This window comes from Procambarus clarkii, chromosome 37 (genome assembly GCF_040958095.1).
Source record: "Procambarus clarkii isolate CNS0578487 chromosome 37, FALCON_Pclarkii_2.0, whole genome shotgun sequence".
Taxonomy (NCBI): domain Eukaryota; kingdom Metazoa; phylum Arthropoda; class Malacostraca; order Decapoda; family Cambaridae; genus Procambarus; species Procambarus clarkii.
In genome coordinates, this window is record NC_091186.1 from 24,172,646 (window position 1) to 24,188,723 (window position 16,078).

Consider the following 16,078-nt stretch of genomic DNA (forward strand, 5'->3'; position numbering starts at 1 on the left):
TTACTGTACAGTGCATGAACAGGAGAATGTAAATATATTTAGAAATGTGAGTATAGGAATAATTTTTATGAAAGTGGGCAATCAAGTCTGTAAACATTCCTGGGCTCAGGACAGAGGATTGTTTACAAAGGAAGTCGACAGCTTCCATGGCGCTGCTACCTGGTGTGGTTAGCTGTTACTAGGTTGTGCATGTGCTTAACTACTAGATGGATCGTTTGCTAAGGTGTTTGTTGCATTGTTTGTTTGCTCTCTGTGAGCCTTGTATTTCTCAGTTTTGTTTTGCATCCTTTCTAAGGGGTTTAGTTCCTCATTGAGAGTGATTATTAATCCCCTGCTCCCTATGCCTCTTGTAAGAAGGCCAGGTTTTTCTGGTCTCAAGAAGGCATTTGAGGACTCGCAAGTGTTGATGTGACTTATAGGTGTGGAATTATCTTAGTGTAGCTAACTACAGGGAGCTACTGTGGCCCTCCAAAAAGGAGAGTTTTAATTTCATTCATTTTTTTTTTTTCAAAATATTTTTGGTAAGAAGTGTACATTGAGAAGGCAAAGTTTGAGATACATGGAGCATAGAGAACTTTGAACAAGGACACTGTAAAGGAATATAATATACAAAGATGACATAGTTATGATATAAAAAATTACTGAAGAGTTTCATTAATGACAAATTTATATAGATCTTACGATTGGGGGGTACAAGAATAGTCTTGTAGTCACTTGACATATAGTAATTTTATTTTTAAGTGTACCATCTCAATTACTGACTGAAACCTCCTCCTTTTTAGGTGATGAAGAATATGGACTTTATATGACGCCTAGAACTGTAACTACCACCCCAACCTATCCAAGTCAACCATCAAGAGGTCTTCCTAACTTTCCTGCAAGAGTTCCAGTAATTAGTGCCCATAATCTTTCACAATTGCCTTTTCCTGCAAATCGTCTGCCAGCACCACAGCCCAGTAATATTCGCCCATCTCTTCCTCCAACCAATTTGCCTCAAAATCAAGATACTCGAAACAGAGCTTTCTCACTACCTGTAGTAAGCAGGGGTGCCGCACCTGCAAACCGGGGAACAGGAGCTCACCATGGAGGGTTTTCTGGTGCATTAAGAGGACATGGACCTTCAGACCAGACTCCACATGGACACCCACCACCAGACGTCTCTGGACGTGGACCTGCTCCAGTCCCTGGAGGCCTTGATAATAATCTTCGACACCAAATTGGTCTTCAAACTGCTAACCCTCCATTCCTGAAGGTAAGGTATAAAAAGAGCAAGTTATTACTTTTATTTACCCTTTGTATGTGCTAGGTAATAGTGATCGACACAAAAAAAAAATGGACTAACCACATGATAAGTTACCTCGGCAGAGAATAATTTACAATAATGTAGGTGGAAATTGTTAACCCAACTCGCCTATGAAAAGAAAGTGATGACATTTCAGTCTGTCCTGGACCCTTATTGACATAACTTGATAAGGGTTCAGGATGGACCAAAACATTGCCACTTTCTTTTGGGAGCCTTTTGGGAAGCCCCTTGCTGGCATCCTGAAATTATCTTGAGATTGCTCCTATCTGCTGGCTCGTATCAGTCGTGGGACTTCTGGTTTGCCTATTGGGGACCAGAGCCAGACCTGGTCCCTTCACAAAAGCAGAGAGAGCAGGTAACATTCCACCACCCCACTAGGAATGCATTCAGAAAGTCAGCCTCCCCCCCCCCCCTTCTTGAGGCTTACTAGACAGCTGCCATTTTATGGGTATGGTTTTCCCATTTTTGGGTTAGTGCAGTGCTGGTGGTTTGAAAACCCTGGAGTTGTTCCACCTCCTCTTCCACACTCTGCTGTATTTCAAAATTGTGGGTGGCAGGGGGATTGTTTACTGTTACCAGGCAGTACCACCACCTCTTCCACTCCTCCCCCTCCCCCCCTCTTCTTGGGGTGTGGTTTTTGCCTTGCATCTGATCTGCACCTTCCTGCTCCCAGCTCTGTTGTCTCTACAGGTTTCAGAGTTGGGATGGAGTTTTTCATTGGGTGTGTAGCTTGGCCAGCTCCAGGGGTGGCATCATCCTTTCAAAAACAGTAGAAGCAGTTGAACAATCTATTTATGCTGGGGGTGTAGAGCCTTTGCCTTCTCAGCTACTACTTTCCTCTGCTTCTCCCTCCCCCTTCCTGTCAACCACTTGGGCTGGACGGTAGAGCGACGGTAGAGCGACGGTCTTGCTTTATGCAGGTCGGCGTTCAATCCTGACCATCTGAGTGGTTGGGCACCATTCCTTCCCCCCGTTCCATCCCAAATCCTTATCCTGACCCCTTCCAAGTGATATATATATATATAGTCTAATGGCTTGGCACTTTCCCCTGATAATTCCTTCCTCCTTCCCCCCTTCCCTCTCCATAGGATGTTGCCTTCTATCTTTGGCATTGAGTGTGGCGAATGACTCTGCTCTGAGACTGCCTTGACTTGCTTCTGGGGCTGGGGGATGGGGGTGTGGTGGGAGTCCATGGTGGGCCCATGAGTGAGTTTCACCTCTTTCGGAGCTCTGTTCTGCAGTAGGGAGTTTGTTGCTCCTGGGAACCGGTTTTCTTATCTCCTTCTTTGAGGTGTGCATTAGGCGTCTCAGTGGCTTCTCTGGAGTTCAATTCTATGTGATGTTTGACACTTCTGTCTCATTCATGGGGTGTTTCCATCATACCGCAGTGTTCCATTGTAAGGGGAGCCTCTTTTCATTCATTGTTGGTGGCACCACTGTTGCTTGCATTCAGCATCAATGCTTCTTTGATGTCATTTTGCATGTTGTTATTGGCATTTTTTAACCTCTGGCCTGATCATGCTTCTCCTGAGCTATTCTGGTCACTAGACCCTGCGCACATGCAGCTCCAAGCGCACAATATGCCAGATTTATGCTACACCACAGTGTACGAGGTGAGCTGGGAACCATTATAGCAGGCAAGGTTACTTTGACTGCATCTTTGTAAGAACTGAGAGCTTGGACTCCCTGGAGGGGATGAGCCCTTTTCCCCAAACAAGAAGGCAGGTGGGGGGCTAACGAGCCTGCACTAGTTACAAGAGATTCAATCATTTGTTTACATAGTTGGGGGAGTTTATTAAGCAGGTTGCGAGTCTTCAGTTATTTTTTAACCCAGCAGTGGTTTTTGAATTGACAACTTTCTGGATGCCTTTCTTGTGGTGGTGGCAAAATGTCGCTACTTTCTGTGCCTCTGTGAAGGGTCCAGGTTCTGGCGCTGGTCCTTGGTAGGCCTAAGAACAACCTGGCTGATGCAACCTGGGTAGATGGGAACCATCCCAGAGTATAGTTTCTGGGAGGCACAAGAGACTTACCCCAAAAAAGTAGTGACAGAAACTAACAAAATTTACAAGAGAGATTTTTGTTGAACCTCTAACTTCAAGAATAAGAGGTCATAAATTCAAATTAAGGAAACTAAGGTGCAAAAATATATACCAAAGTTCTAAGTTACTCAGGGCCTACCACAAAAAGGTGTTTCAATACATGCAGTGTCTGATTTATTATTGTAGCTCTTGGAAACTTGACTAATCATAAATACAATATACCATTTTTATTCAACAAAATGCATTATTATTGAGCATTTTCTCTTACTAACTACAAAAATAATAGGCCTGCAAGGTAAAATAGTCATAATGTAAGTTACATACCATTACAGCCTAAAGCACAGAATCCTCTTCAAGCGTCATCATCTGGAGGACCACCACTTAGATTACCTCATTTTCCTCCTGGACCTCACAGCAGCAACAGTCCACACAGGTTAGTCATTATGAAGCAAATGTTACAAATTAGCAAATATAGTTCATGCCAATGGCAAAATCATTTTTTCTAGGGAGCCCCTCGCTTGCTCCCTGACATTATCTTGCTGAAATTGCTCCTTACTAAACATCATATTAGTTGCGGAAGTTCTGTTTGGCATACCGGAGACCAGAGCCAGAACCTGTTTTCCCCCTCCCCCGTCCCTCATAGAGGCGCAAGGAGCGAGTGATAATTTGCCACAACTGGGAAACGCATTCAGAAAGTCGGCTTTCTGAATGCTGACTTTCTGTAAAACAAAGTTTTACAAACAACTGGCCAGGTTAGCCTGTCAACACTGGTTTTAATATCCACTTGAAATTTTTTTGTTAAGACCATGTCTGATAGCAGCACCAATTGGCAATTGGTGGATAGTGGATTTATATGTTTGCAAAGACAAAAAACATACACTATCCGTTAAAAAATAAGCTACAAGTGATTGAATTTTGTGAAAATGGCCGTTTTGATGCAAGTATTGCAAAGGAGTTTTGATAAAGGAGTGAGTACTGTCTGTGATATAAGGGAACACAAAGCTCATGTACAATGATTTTAGTGTTGTGTTAGGTTTATTAAATGATCACTATTGAAGCCTTTCATCGAGCAATCTGACAAACGTCAATAAGGGGAGCGAAATATTTGTGATAAGAGTTGTAATTTCTCTTATCTTTAATGAATTACAGTATTTAAGTACTGTATGTACTCTATATGAAGCTCTTACCCTAACCAAATATATTAATGCTTATTGCATGTGGAAATACAAATTCTGTTGATGGTACACAAAATTATGAGTGTAAATTATGAGTATTGGACTTTTCCGGTAAAAATTCTTGCTAATCCGGATGTCTGGCTAACTCATAGGGAGTGAGTCCACTATAATCCTGATTAGCGAGCATGGACAGTATACTTTGCAGGCTTAGAAACATTATTTTTGACAAAATCCACTAGGGCAATGAGGTGGGCGCGAACCTACGACCCTTGCATTGCCAGCTGAATACTCTACCACTAGACCACTGCTGACTTGCATTTCTTATTTTTATTACAGTACAGTATTTTTATTAGTAATGTGCATCAATCTTAATTTTCGGGAATTATGTGCTCAAACATCCGGTTATTCAGGACACATTCTATAGTAAATAAATAAAAATAAGTGGTAAACAATGTAAACGATCAAAGAAACATGCAAGGAGAACACTGAAGTCGTGTATCTCATACCACAGTGTCAGCAAGGTCAGGTGTCGACAGATGCCGGCCACGAACACCATCATGCCACCTTTCACAGTTTACGTAGCCAGTAAAACAATACAAATTTATATTTTCCAGTTTTGTTACATCTTGCATACAAATTAATAAGTCTATAAGGAAAGCAAATTTTTTTTTTAGCTGCTTGTTGAGGGTTAAGACTAGTAATTAGAATATATTCAAATATATTTACATTATTAATGAAATATAATGGGTTTTCTTTCCCAACAGCAGACCCGAGAGTCCAAGTGAGAGTGGCGGACAAGGGGTAAGAAGTGGCTACACCTTACACCATGTCCCTTTATCTGCTAATAAACCTCTTGATGGAAATAATTCTGCCAGACCACCCCCTATTATTCCTAAGGTATTACTGCTCAAGTTCAGTTTAATATCAGTATGAGTTTTTTGTGCATTTATAATTGTATATATGTGACAGAGTTTGGAAATAATCTCGGATGAATTTTGCAATATTCTGATGGATGGTGCATGCGAGCCATTCTGTTGTTGCAATAAAATAGTAGTTAATTCTTTGAGTACTGGAAGTTCAGTATAGCTCAATACAGCATAAGTAAACTAGTAGCTTTTGTATACTTGCCTGAGGAACTAATAAAGTGAGACTAGTTGCTTAGTCTGTGAAATGTAATGAACCCTTCACAGCTTAGAAGAGGGCTCACAAGCCTAATAGCCAGTTTTACTCTTTGATTTTGTCAGACTTCTCACACACACCATTATTATTGGTGTGTGAGAAGTCATTATTATTGGTTTAATTAAACAATTTAATTAAAATCTGATTCGAGGAAAATTGATGTACCAAAAGTAATGTCACACATTATTCTTCCAGCCAAAGACGCTGCAGAACCCTGGAGTAACACCAAATCGGCAACCCATTTCATTTCCCAGACCCCTCAACAGCACCAGCCCTCAAAGGTTAGTTGTAAATCTTTATATGGCTAGAAAACATTGTGGGATGAGGCTGTGTGTGTGTATATACTTATATATATATACATATTTATGTATTTAATTATTTAATTACTGTAGTACACGCACATGGGGAAATATTTGCAATCTGCACCTTCAGAAAGAACAGGCCATAGATTCAAGTTAGGGAACAAAGGTGCCCATTCACCTTGAGCTTGCACTCTGGTGAAGTTCATGCCCTTGAAAAGTGTATCAGGCTTTTCTTGCCTCCACTGAGATCCAGATTCAGGTTTCTTGCAAGTCAGTGTTGGTTTCAGGCTTGATGCTCTTCTCAAGGCTCGGCTTCTCTTGAGTGCAAGCAAATGGGACCTACTAAGGGCTCACCAGAAAAGGGCATTTAATTACACTTAATGCTTGGTTTAAATAGTTTGAGAAATGTGCATGATTAAAAGTAGCTTCATAAAATTAGATTAAGTTGTCCTGATGTTTCAGTAGTCGGCCTGTGAGCCCAACTGAGAGTGGAGGACAGGGAGGAAAAAGTGGCTTTACCTTACACCCTCCATTGAAGCTCAGCAAATCTGACGAGGGAAATAATCCTCCAAGACCGCCAGTCCCAACACCCAAGGAGCTGAAGCCCAAGTTCAGCCAACCATCACAATCAGCTTCATATGCTCCAGTTAGTGTATTTTTAAATTTTGTCTGATGTGGTTTTTATGGCCATCGAGAAAATATTAAATGGAAATGTAATACCAGATATTAGTTGGACACGTTTTTTTTTACCTGATGCCTCTTTTTGAAATAGGTAGCCAGGAGTTAGGCAATTGTTGCTGGTTGCATCCTGGGTAAGGTCATTAGTAATTGACCTAGAGAGACCTCGGTAAGTATAAGTACCGTACAGCGTTCCAAATAGCCAGGAGTTAGGCAATTGTTGCTGGTTGCATCCTGGGTAAGGTCATTAGTAATTGACCTAGAGAGACCTCGGTAAGTATAAGTACCGTACAGCGTTCCAATCCCAAACAACGGGAATGTGACCACTGATAATGTAGAATAGAAAAAAAAAATATCTGCTGTTTGGGCACTGTTAATTGTTGAGCGAACAGTTGGTATGTGGTTATACATGTTCAGCTGGCATATGGTTATGCATGTCTAGCTGGTATGTGATTATACATCTTCCAGTTGGTATATGGCCATATGTGTCCAGTTGACATATTCACACAGCTTCAGAGACAATCATAAATGATCTTTTTTAATGGAAACATAAATTATAGTAAAACACAAAACTACTTTAATATACAAAGAGATTCCAAATATATATATGATCATCATTTACCCTTCCAGATGATCTTGATTGTTATGTGATTTCAGATCTCGGATAGATTTATTGTGTGAATTTCACATGACCATTTTAACTGTTTCATTCTCGACTGAATAATTGAGCTGAATCACTTCATTAAATAACAAATCTGACCCTTTCTTTCCAGGAGAAAACGGACCATGAATATGAGATTGTTGATGTTCCGCCTAGATCATTTACAGTAAGTCTGACCATTTCTGGGGGGAGCCCCGTCGGCTCCCCGGAGCTATCCCAGGCTGATATGCTAATGTCAGACTTTGGCATCAGTCATGTGTATGGAGTTCTTAGGCCTACCGGGGACCACAGCCAGAACCGGGCCCCCTCAGAGAGGCAAGGGGAGCAATGGCCTATAGAAGCCCCCGTGTTAGTGGAAGCATTCTATGTCTGCCATCGACCGGAACAGGCACCCAGAAAGGTAAGCGCCCCAAAACAAACCCCTATTCTGGTTAAAATTGCTACCTAAAACCGAACTAGTGGATAGAACTCCCCAACCGAAAACAAGCAAACTAGTGTGACGTCACACACTGCCGCGACGCTGTCTGCGCAGCTCCCCCCTCCCCGGGAGGGGGAAGGGGGAGCCCCAGACCCCCCGCGCCGGCTACCCACACCTCAGTTCTTGAGGCTGATGCTATAGGCGATGGTCGTGTGCTCTGGCTCCGGTGTCGCTACTGCACTGTGCTTTGCGTGTGGTGTTAGTTTTGTGGGTGCGAGAGCCAGGAGTTATCATCAGTACTCGGGCTGCATGCGCCTAGGGCTGCCTTCCCTAGGTGCCCTGTAAGTACTGCCCTTGGGGCTTGGGGCCACCTTCCACAGGCTCCTCGGGGTCTGCCTCTGCTGGTCCGTTTTACCTTTCGGTTTTTCGGCCGCCTGTTGGGCTCTTGGGTGTTCTTTTCTCCCTTGTTACCGGCAGGTAAGAGGCAGTTTGCACTGGTAGGGGCGCAGGGTGCTGCTCAGCTTGTATTTCCCGACATCGCGGCCGGCTCTGTTCCTTGGGGTTCGCTGTCCTCTTGCGGGGTTTTGTTTTTCTTTTTGTTTTTGCCTGGTGGGGGGTTCTGTCATTTTATTCAGTTTGTTTTTGCCCTTCCACTGTTCTCATCGGTGGCGCCCCCTGCTAGGTCCCCGTGAGTGTACACGTCCCTGGGGTTCAGCTTTAGAAGTTTGCTTGGTAGTTTTGGGCGCCGGTTTGCAGCACCCTGCCTGGGACTACCTGAGCGCGAGTCCTCTTAAAGTAAACGCTCAGGACCCTGGGAATCCCCTAGGGGGCGCGTGGGTCCGATGGATGTGACCCCGGAGTCCCCACTCGCTGTGTGCGAGTTTGAGGGTTGCTCGGTCCCCTTGTCTCAGGGTGACCCTCATTGTTTTTGCCTCTGCCACGCTGCCTGTTGGGTCGGTGATACTTTCGACCCTGAGTCCTGTGAGTGTTGCTGCTTGCTTGTGACTCAATTTACCCAATCCTCTGATTCTATTCGGGTACAGGCGGCACGTGCGTTGCAGTCTAGGTTTCGTCTGTTGCAACGCGCTCGGTTGGTTGCTTCCCCGGATGCCCCGGGGCTGCCCCGCTTTGCTTTTCGAGACCCGGACTTGGGGGTGGGGGTCGCTTCGATCCTGGTTCAGTCCGCACCTCCTCGTCCTTCCCCTTCTGTTCGTTCTGGTCCCCCGCCCCTGCTTCCGGCCCCGAAGCGTCTGAGGGTTTCGGGGTCGGAGCAGGGGTTACTTGATCTCGAGACTCGGGCAGCTTCGGGGGTTGCCCCTTCCGGGGGGGCGGCAGAGGCATTCGAGTCTTGTCTCCCGGCCGAAGCTTCAGGGTCTGACCAGTGGGCCCCTCGCCTCCAGCTTTTCCGGCTGCTCCGTCCTTGTCTTGTGGGGTCGGGGCTTGGGGAGAGGACTCGGCCTCGGGTCCTGTGGTGACGGACCTCGAGGCTGGGGAGGGGCTGACTTGGGGGCCTTGGGCCCCGCTGGACCCCGCCGGGGTTTTTCTTCCCACTGAGCGGGGCTTATTGTTACAAGGAGTGGGGTTTTCTTTCCCCCCCTCTGCGTACGAGTTGGATTTGGTGTAGGCCCCTCCCCGGGTATGGTTCCGTGTTCCACTGGGTACGTCGGTTCCGTCCTTCCGGAGGTTTTCGGCTTATCGCATCCAACCTGGTGTGGTGCGAGCGGCCTTTGCAGCTTACCTCCTGCGTGACCCGGATTATGCCTCGGAAATGGATCCGTCCACGTCAAGGTTGGGACTTCGTTCCCTTTCTGGCTCCGTTACGAGGTTCCGGAGTCGTCCTGGCTAGCAGACTGCCCCTTGTTTGGTCTGGATTCCTGGCATTCCTTCTGTCGTTCCCGCACGCTGGAGTGGCGGGAAGCTTCCACGGTGCTTCAGGTTTTCCTGGGGGGTGAACTTGAGTACCTGAATGAGTGCTTGTTTGCCCCTGCCCTTCCCCGCGATGTGGGCGTTATTCAGCTCCATGTGCAGGTTCCCTCCCTTTCGGCGGCGCTCGTGGCGGAGGACTTGCGCGCTCGGGGCCTTTTGTGTTCGGCCTTGCGGTTCTTTTCCCTCCTGGAGCTGTCTTCGGATTGGCTCGTGGAGGATGTGGGGACGCTTGGGTCCGTCCCGGGGTCCGGCACCTTGTCCTCGGCTGCGCGTGCGTCGGCTGCCTCGTTGAAGCTGTTCACGCCGATTTTGCGGGATGCGGTTTCCCTGTTCTATGCTTCCCGTCTCGCGTGTCGGCAGGCGGTGCTGGGTTCCTCCATGGGATCTGCTTGGGCTCTGGCTCTTAGGCGTTCTTCACCTTTTTGTCCTCTCCTGTTTGGGGAGTCGGCCGTGGCGCAGTTTATTCAGGCTGCGTCGGCGGCTTGTCCGATGTTGGACTTGTTGGTTTTCCGGGGGTCCCGGGGTGGGTCTTCCCGGAAAGGTCGTGCCAGGGCTCGGGGTTCCTCTCGTCGTGGTAGGCCTCTGGTGTCAGGTTTGGGGTTGGCTCCTCCTGCGGACCCTCCCTCGTCTGGTCGGCGCGGTGTTCGCGCTGTGCGGGGTTCTGGGTCTCGTAGGGGTCGCCGGCCCTTTCGCGGTTTGCCCCTTTGACGGGGCGATGGGGGGGCGGCTTGCGCTGTTCGCCCGCGCCTGGTCCCACGATTCGTGGGCCTTTCGGGTCGTGTCTCGCGGCCTGCGGTGGCGTTGGGTGGCCCTTCCCCTCTTTGGTGGGTCGGGGCTGGCAGGGCAGGCTTCTTCCCCTGCGCTCTGTCGAGTCGTCTTGGAGTGGGTACGCTTGGGCGTCGTCGTAATGACGTCGTCCCTCAGATGGGTTTCCCGTCTGTTTCCGGTTCCGAAACGGGACTGCGCGGACCTGCGGTTCATTCTGGATTTGTCCCGTCTGAACCCCTGGGTTCATTGCCCCTCCTTTCGGATGACTACGCTGTCTCAGGTTCGGCTCCTCTTGGAGCCGGGAGCTTGGATGGTGTCCCTGGACCTCCGGGACGCTTATTGGCATGTCCCGATTCATCCGCGGTTCAGGGACTGGCTCGGTTTTGTAGTGGGGCGTCTGTGTTACCGCTTTCGTTGTCTCCCGTTCGGGTTGAACCTGGCACCTCGCGTGTTCACACGCCTTACACGGGTTGTGGTGGCTCGTTTGCGTCTCCTAGGTGTTCGAGTGTTGGCCTACCTCGACGACTGGCTGGTTTGGGCTCCCAGCCAGTCAGCTTGCTTGCTAGCCAGGGATTTGGTTCTTTCCCAGCTCGCCGGGTTCGGGTTCTTGGTGAACTGGAGGAAGTCCCATCTGGTTCCCTCTCAGGTTCGGACATGGCTGGGTCTCGTGTGGGACTCTCGAACCGCCTCCTTGTCTCTCCCTCCGGAGTCTCTCCTGCGGCTGCGGTCCCGCCTTCGTCTGTTTCTGGAGGGGCCCTCGGGTCACCCGGCGGTTGCTCGAGGGGCTGTGCGGGAGCCTGAACTTCGCGATGGTGGTCTACCCGCCGGGTCGGGTTTGGCTTCGACGGCTGTTCTGGTTCCTTCGGGGTTCCCCCTTCCGCCTCTCTCGCGATTGCAGAGTTCGACCCCCGGGGGACTTGCGTCGGTTGCTGCGTCACCGGTTTCCTCTTCGGGTTTTTCGGGGTTCAGTGCCTTGGCGCCTACCCGAGCCCTCGCTCGATGTGTACACGGATGCGTCGTCTCGGCTGGGGTTTTGTGACCAGTGCTCACCAGGCCGGCCAGGGGCGTTGGGATCCGTCCTTCCGTCGAGCTCACAGTACGGTGCGGGAGTTTGCGGCAGTGTGGTTTGCTCTGGGGAGGATTCGGGTGGCCCGCGGATCGACGATTCGGCTCCATTCGGACTGCTCTCCGGTGGTTCATTGCCTGAACCGCGGGGGTTTGATGCGGTCCTTATCTCTTTGGGGTTGGTCGCTTCGGGTGACTCGTCTGCTGAGTTCTCGGGGTTTGGCTCTCCTGGCGGTTCACGTACGGGGCGTGTCCAACGTCTTGGCCGACGCCCTGTCTCGCTTCGTTCCTCTCTCCACGGAGTGGACGGTCGACGACGAGTCCTTCCTTTGCCAGACGTTCGGGCGCCCCGAGGTGGACCTCTTCGCGTCGGCGTGGTCGCGGCGTCTTCCCGTTTATGCGGCGCCCTTCCCCGATTGCGAGGCCGTCGGGGTCGATGCCTTTCGGCTCGACTGGACAAGGTGGGGGTTCCTGTATCTCTTTCCCCCGGTTCGGCTGTTGCTCCAGGTCCTGACTCGCTTAGAGACTTACCGGGGGAGAGTTGTCCTTCTGGCCCCTTGGTGGCCGGCCCAGCCTTGGTTTCAGGCGCTGGTTGCTCGGTGTCCGAACCCGAGGATTTTTCCCGCGGCTCCGCCTCTTTCAGCAGATCGGGCCGGTACGTCACGTAGCTGGTTCGATCTTCTCCTCGAGTCTTCGCGTATGGTTTTTTTGACTCGAGTCTATCATCATCTCTATGGTGATCAGGTGGCCTCCTTGTTGGTGTCCCACCTGAGGGCTTCTTCTCGGCGGCAGTATGCAGTTTTCCTGGCGGTCCTTCCGTTTCTTTTTGCGTCTTCGTCGTGTTAGCTCCTTGTCTGTTCGGGTGGTCTTGTCCTTCCTCTCGTGGTTGTTTCAGGACCGTCATCTTATGCCTAACACTGTCGCTTCGTATCGTGCGGCGCTGGCGGAGCCGCTTCAGCTTGCTTTCGGTATCGATGTTACGTCTGCGCCGTTTCGCAAGCTGTCTCGTGCATTGTTTCACCTCCGGCCTGCTCATGCGTCGCCTGAGCCGTCCTGGTCTTTGGACAGAGTGCTCGCTTTCCTTTCATCTCCTCGTTTCGTTGTGGCCCCTTCGGTCCAGGATTGTTTTTCCAAGGCACTTTTCTTGTTGGCTTTGGCCTCTGGGGGTCGGGTAGGGGAGCTTCATGCTCTCCTCCGGCGCAGGGGTTTCTGCTCTTTTGGTCGTGGTGATAGTTTTGTTCGTTTGCAGCCGTCTCCTTCTTTTCTGGCGAAGAATGAGACTGCTGCGTTCCGGAGGGGTCCATGGGTGGTTGATGCTTGGTTGGTCTGGCCGGGGGTGCATCATGTTTTGTGATCGGCGGTTGCAGCCAGTTGTCTCGGCTTCGAGTTGAGGGGTGAGCGACGACCGCCTCCCGGGTAAGTCCCTCTTTTTCTGTCTGTGGGTAGTTAGCTCCGGGGAGCCGACGGGGCTCCCCCCAGAAAACCAGCGTTGAATGTAATGAAACGCCATTTTCTGGGTGAGTCCCGGAGGCTCCCCGGCATCCCTCCCTCCCTCCGGTCGGCGGTTTTTCGCGTTTTTGACATCCAGCCTCAAGAACTGAGGTGTGGGTAGCCGGCGCGGGGGGTCTGGGGCTCCCCCTTCCCCCTCCCGGGGAGGGGGGAGCTGCGCAGACAGCGTCGCGGCAGTGTGTGACGTCACACTAGTTTGCTTGTTTTCGGTTGGGGAGTTCTATCCACTAGTTCGGTTTTAGGTAGCAATTTTAACCAGAATAGGGGTTTGTTTTGGGGCGCTTACCTTTCTGGGTGCCTGTTCCGGTCGATGGCAGACATAGAATGCTTCCACTAACACGGGGGCTTCTATAGGCCATTGCTCCCCTTGCCTCTCTGAGGGGGCCCGGTTCTGGCCGTGGTCCCCGGTAGGCCTAAGAACTCCATACACATGACTGATGCCAAAGTCTGACATTAGCATATCAGCCTGGGATAGCTCCGGGGAGCCTCCGGGACTCACCCAGAAAATGGCGTTTCATTACATTCAACGCTGGTTTTTTCGTATGAATTGCTTCAACCTAGTCTTGGAAAAGGTAAGTTTATTAATGAGTGAATGTTTAAAGTTATTTTGTATGCATGACCATTTTGGCCCTAAAATTCAACGAGATCATTTAATTTAAAATATTTTTTGCATGCTCTCCAAGTCAGCAATTTCTCCAGATTTGAATGGGGCTGATAGCTTGTAATAATATTCCACCCTAGAGAGCACTAGTGTCTTAAAAAGCATCATCATTAGTGTGGCATCTCTTGTTTAAAAGGTTCTTGTTATCCAACCTCACATTTTTCTTGCCGTTCTGGCAGCTACTTTGTTGTGTTCTTTAACCCCTGCACTGCGCAAAGCGCCTTTAGGCGCTCTGAGAGTTGTGCTATTTTTTTTTTTAATTAGGCTATATTTTAATGTTTTTTAATGTTTTCATTACTCTGTGTTTTTAAATGAAAATAGTAGAGTTTGGAAGCATTTTGACATTAAATTTACCTGAATATTTATGTAAACAACTAGAATATGTCCTTGACAATTGCCCCAAGAAGTTTTTGCCGAAACCAGGTGCGCAGTGCAGGGGTTAAAAGCAGTGTCTTCTGACATGATTACTCCTGTATCGTCTGACCCTACATTGCTTTTTTTCTTTCAATAGTGTAGTTTTCTGTGTTTTATATGTGGTTTCTCTGTTGACATTTTCGTTTTTAAATAATGCAGTAACTGGAACTTGATTATCATCCAGTTTGAGGTTAGGATCCATCGGCGAAGTGTCTTGTTTGTGATGTGACTTGTATCCCTTAGAACAGCCATATTTGAGGATTGCATGCCTCCTAAGGTGAATCTTTTCTATTCTTATTCTGCTTGGCTCTTTACTTACATCTTAATGTTATGGTCTATAAAAGAACAGACATTGTTCATCTGTATAGTGATTTCATTGTACTGTATATAGACTTTACATTTTGTGCCGCGAGACTAATGTGCATGTTTAATTCTTTTTGCAGGGAACGGAGAACATTCATCCCAGTTCCTCAGGTATGTTACATACAGTATACAGTAATGTTTCTGTGGGGAGCCCTGTCGGCTCCCTGAAGATAGATATATATATATATGAATATAGCTTCACATATGCACTGTGTGTGTACTCACCTAGTTGTGTTTGCGGGGGTTGAGCTCTGGCTCTTTGGTCCTGCCTCTCAACCATCAATCAACAGGTGTACAGATTCCTGAGCCTATCGGGCTCTGTCATATCTACACTTGAAACTGTGTATGGAGTCAGCCTCCACCACATCACTTCCTAATGCATTCCATTTGTCAACCAATCTGACACTAAAAAAGTTCCTTCTAATATCTGTGTGTGTGTCTCTCTCTCTCTCTCTCTCTCTCTATATATATATATATATATATATATATATATATATATATATATATATATATATAGAGAGAGAGAGGGAGAGAGAGAGAGAGAGAGAGAGAGAGAGAGAGAGAGAGAGAGAGAGAGGGAGAGAGAGAGAGAGAGAGGGAGAGAGAGAGAGAGAGAGAGAGAGAGAGACACACACACAGATATTAGAAGGAACTTTTTTAGTGTCAGATTGGTTGACAAATGGAATGCATTAGGAAGTGATGTGGTGGAGGCTGACTCCATACACAGTTTCAAGTGTAGATATGACAGAGCCCGATAGGCTCAGGAATCTGTACACCTGTTGATTGATGGTTGAGAGGCAGGACCAAAGAGCCAGAGCTCAACCCCCGCAAACACAACTAGGTGAGTACAACTAGGTGAGTACACACACAGTGCATATGTGAAGCATATGTGAAGCTATATATATATATATATATATATATATATATATATATATATATATATATATATATATATATATATATATATATATATATATATATATATATATATATATATATATATTATATATTATATATTATATATTATATATATATTATATATATATTATATATATATTATATATATATTATATATATATATATATATATATATATATATATATATTATATATATATTATATATATATTATATATATAATATATATATATATATATATATATATATATATATATATATATATATATATATATAATGCATTATATAATAATGTATATAATGCATTATATAATAATATATATAATGCATTATATAATAATGCATGCATGCATGCATTATGTTGCCCGGCAACCAGTTCTGTATACTTTCAACCGTATCTCCAGGACAATATTTACCCAGTTCTTTTCTGAATCTAAGCTTAGCAAGTTTGTATCCTTTTGGTGCTACATAGTTTTCCGGGTTTGATGCCTACTTTTGATAATTATTCACTCTGTTGTGTGGTGGTAACTTTTCCCATCCTGTTAATATCCTCTTGTTATATACTTTTGTCCATGTACTCCCTTACTATTTGCCTTACCAGACAGTGTCAATTAAATTTCTTAATCCTTCTTTGTAAGGGAAGTTTCTAAAGTACATTGTTAACTTTGTCATCATTATGATGACATTTTCTATGTCATCAT

At 47.0% G+C, this 16,078-nt stretch overlaps 1 protein-coding gene across 8 annotated transcripts in view; it reads left to right on the forward strand.

The window, feature by feature from the left end:
- Nucleotides 1-16,078, forward strand: part of LOC123765825 (uncharacterized) — a 57,632-nt gene that overhangs the window by 15,788 nt on the left and 25,766 nt on the right. For 4 of the 8 annotated variants that reach the window (XM_069337269.1, XM_045754604.2, XM_045754607.2 and 1 more), the window contains 7 exons: nt 783-1,252; nt 3,675-3,775; nt 5,282-5,414; nt 5,892-5,977; nt 6,461-6,644; nt 7,450-7,503; nt 14,542-14,572. In XM_069337269.1, the coding sequence (XP_069193370.1) occupies nt 783-1,252; nt 3,675-3,775; nt 5,282-5,414; nt 5,892-5,977; nt 6,461-6,644; nt 7,450-7,503; nt 14,542-14,572 (1,059 nt within the window). The remainder of the gene's footprint in view (nt 1-782; nt 1,253-3,674; nt 3,776-5,281; nt 5,415-5,891; nt 5,978-6,460; nt 6,645-7,449; nt 7,504-14,541; nt 14,573-16,078) is intronic. The other 4 variants (XM_045754606.2, XM_069337268.1, XM_045754605.2 and 1 more) reach the window with 2 other exon arrangements.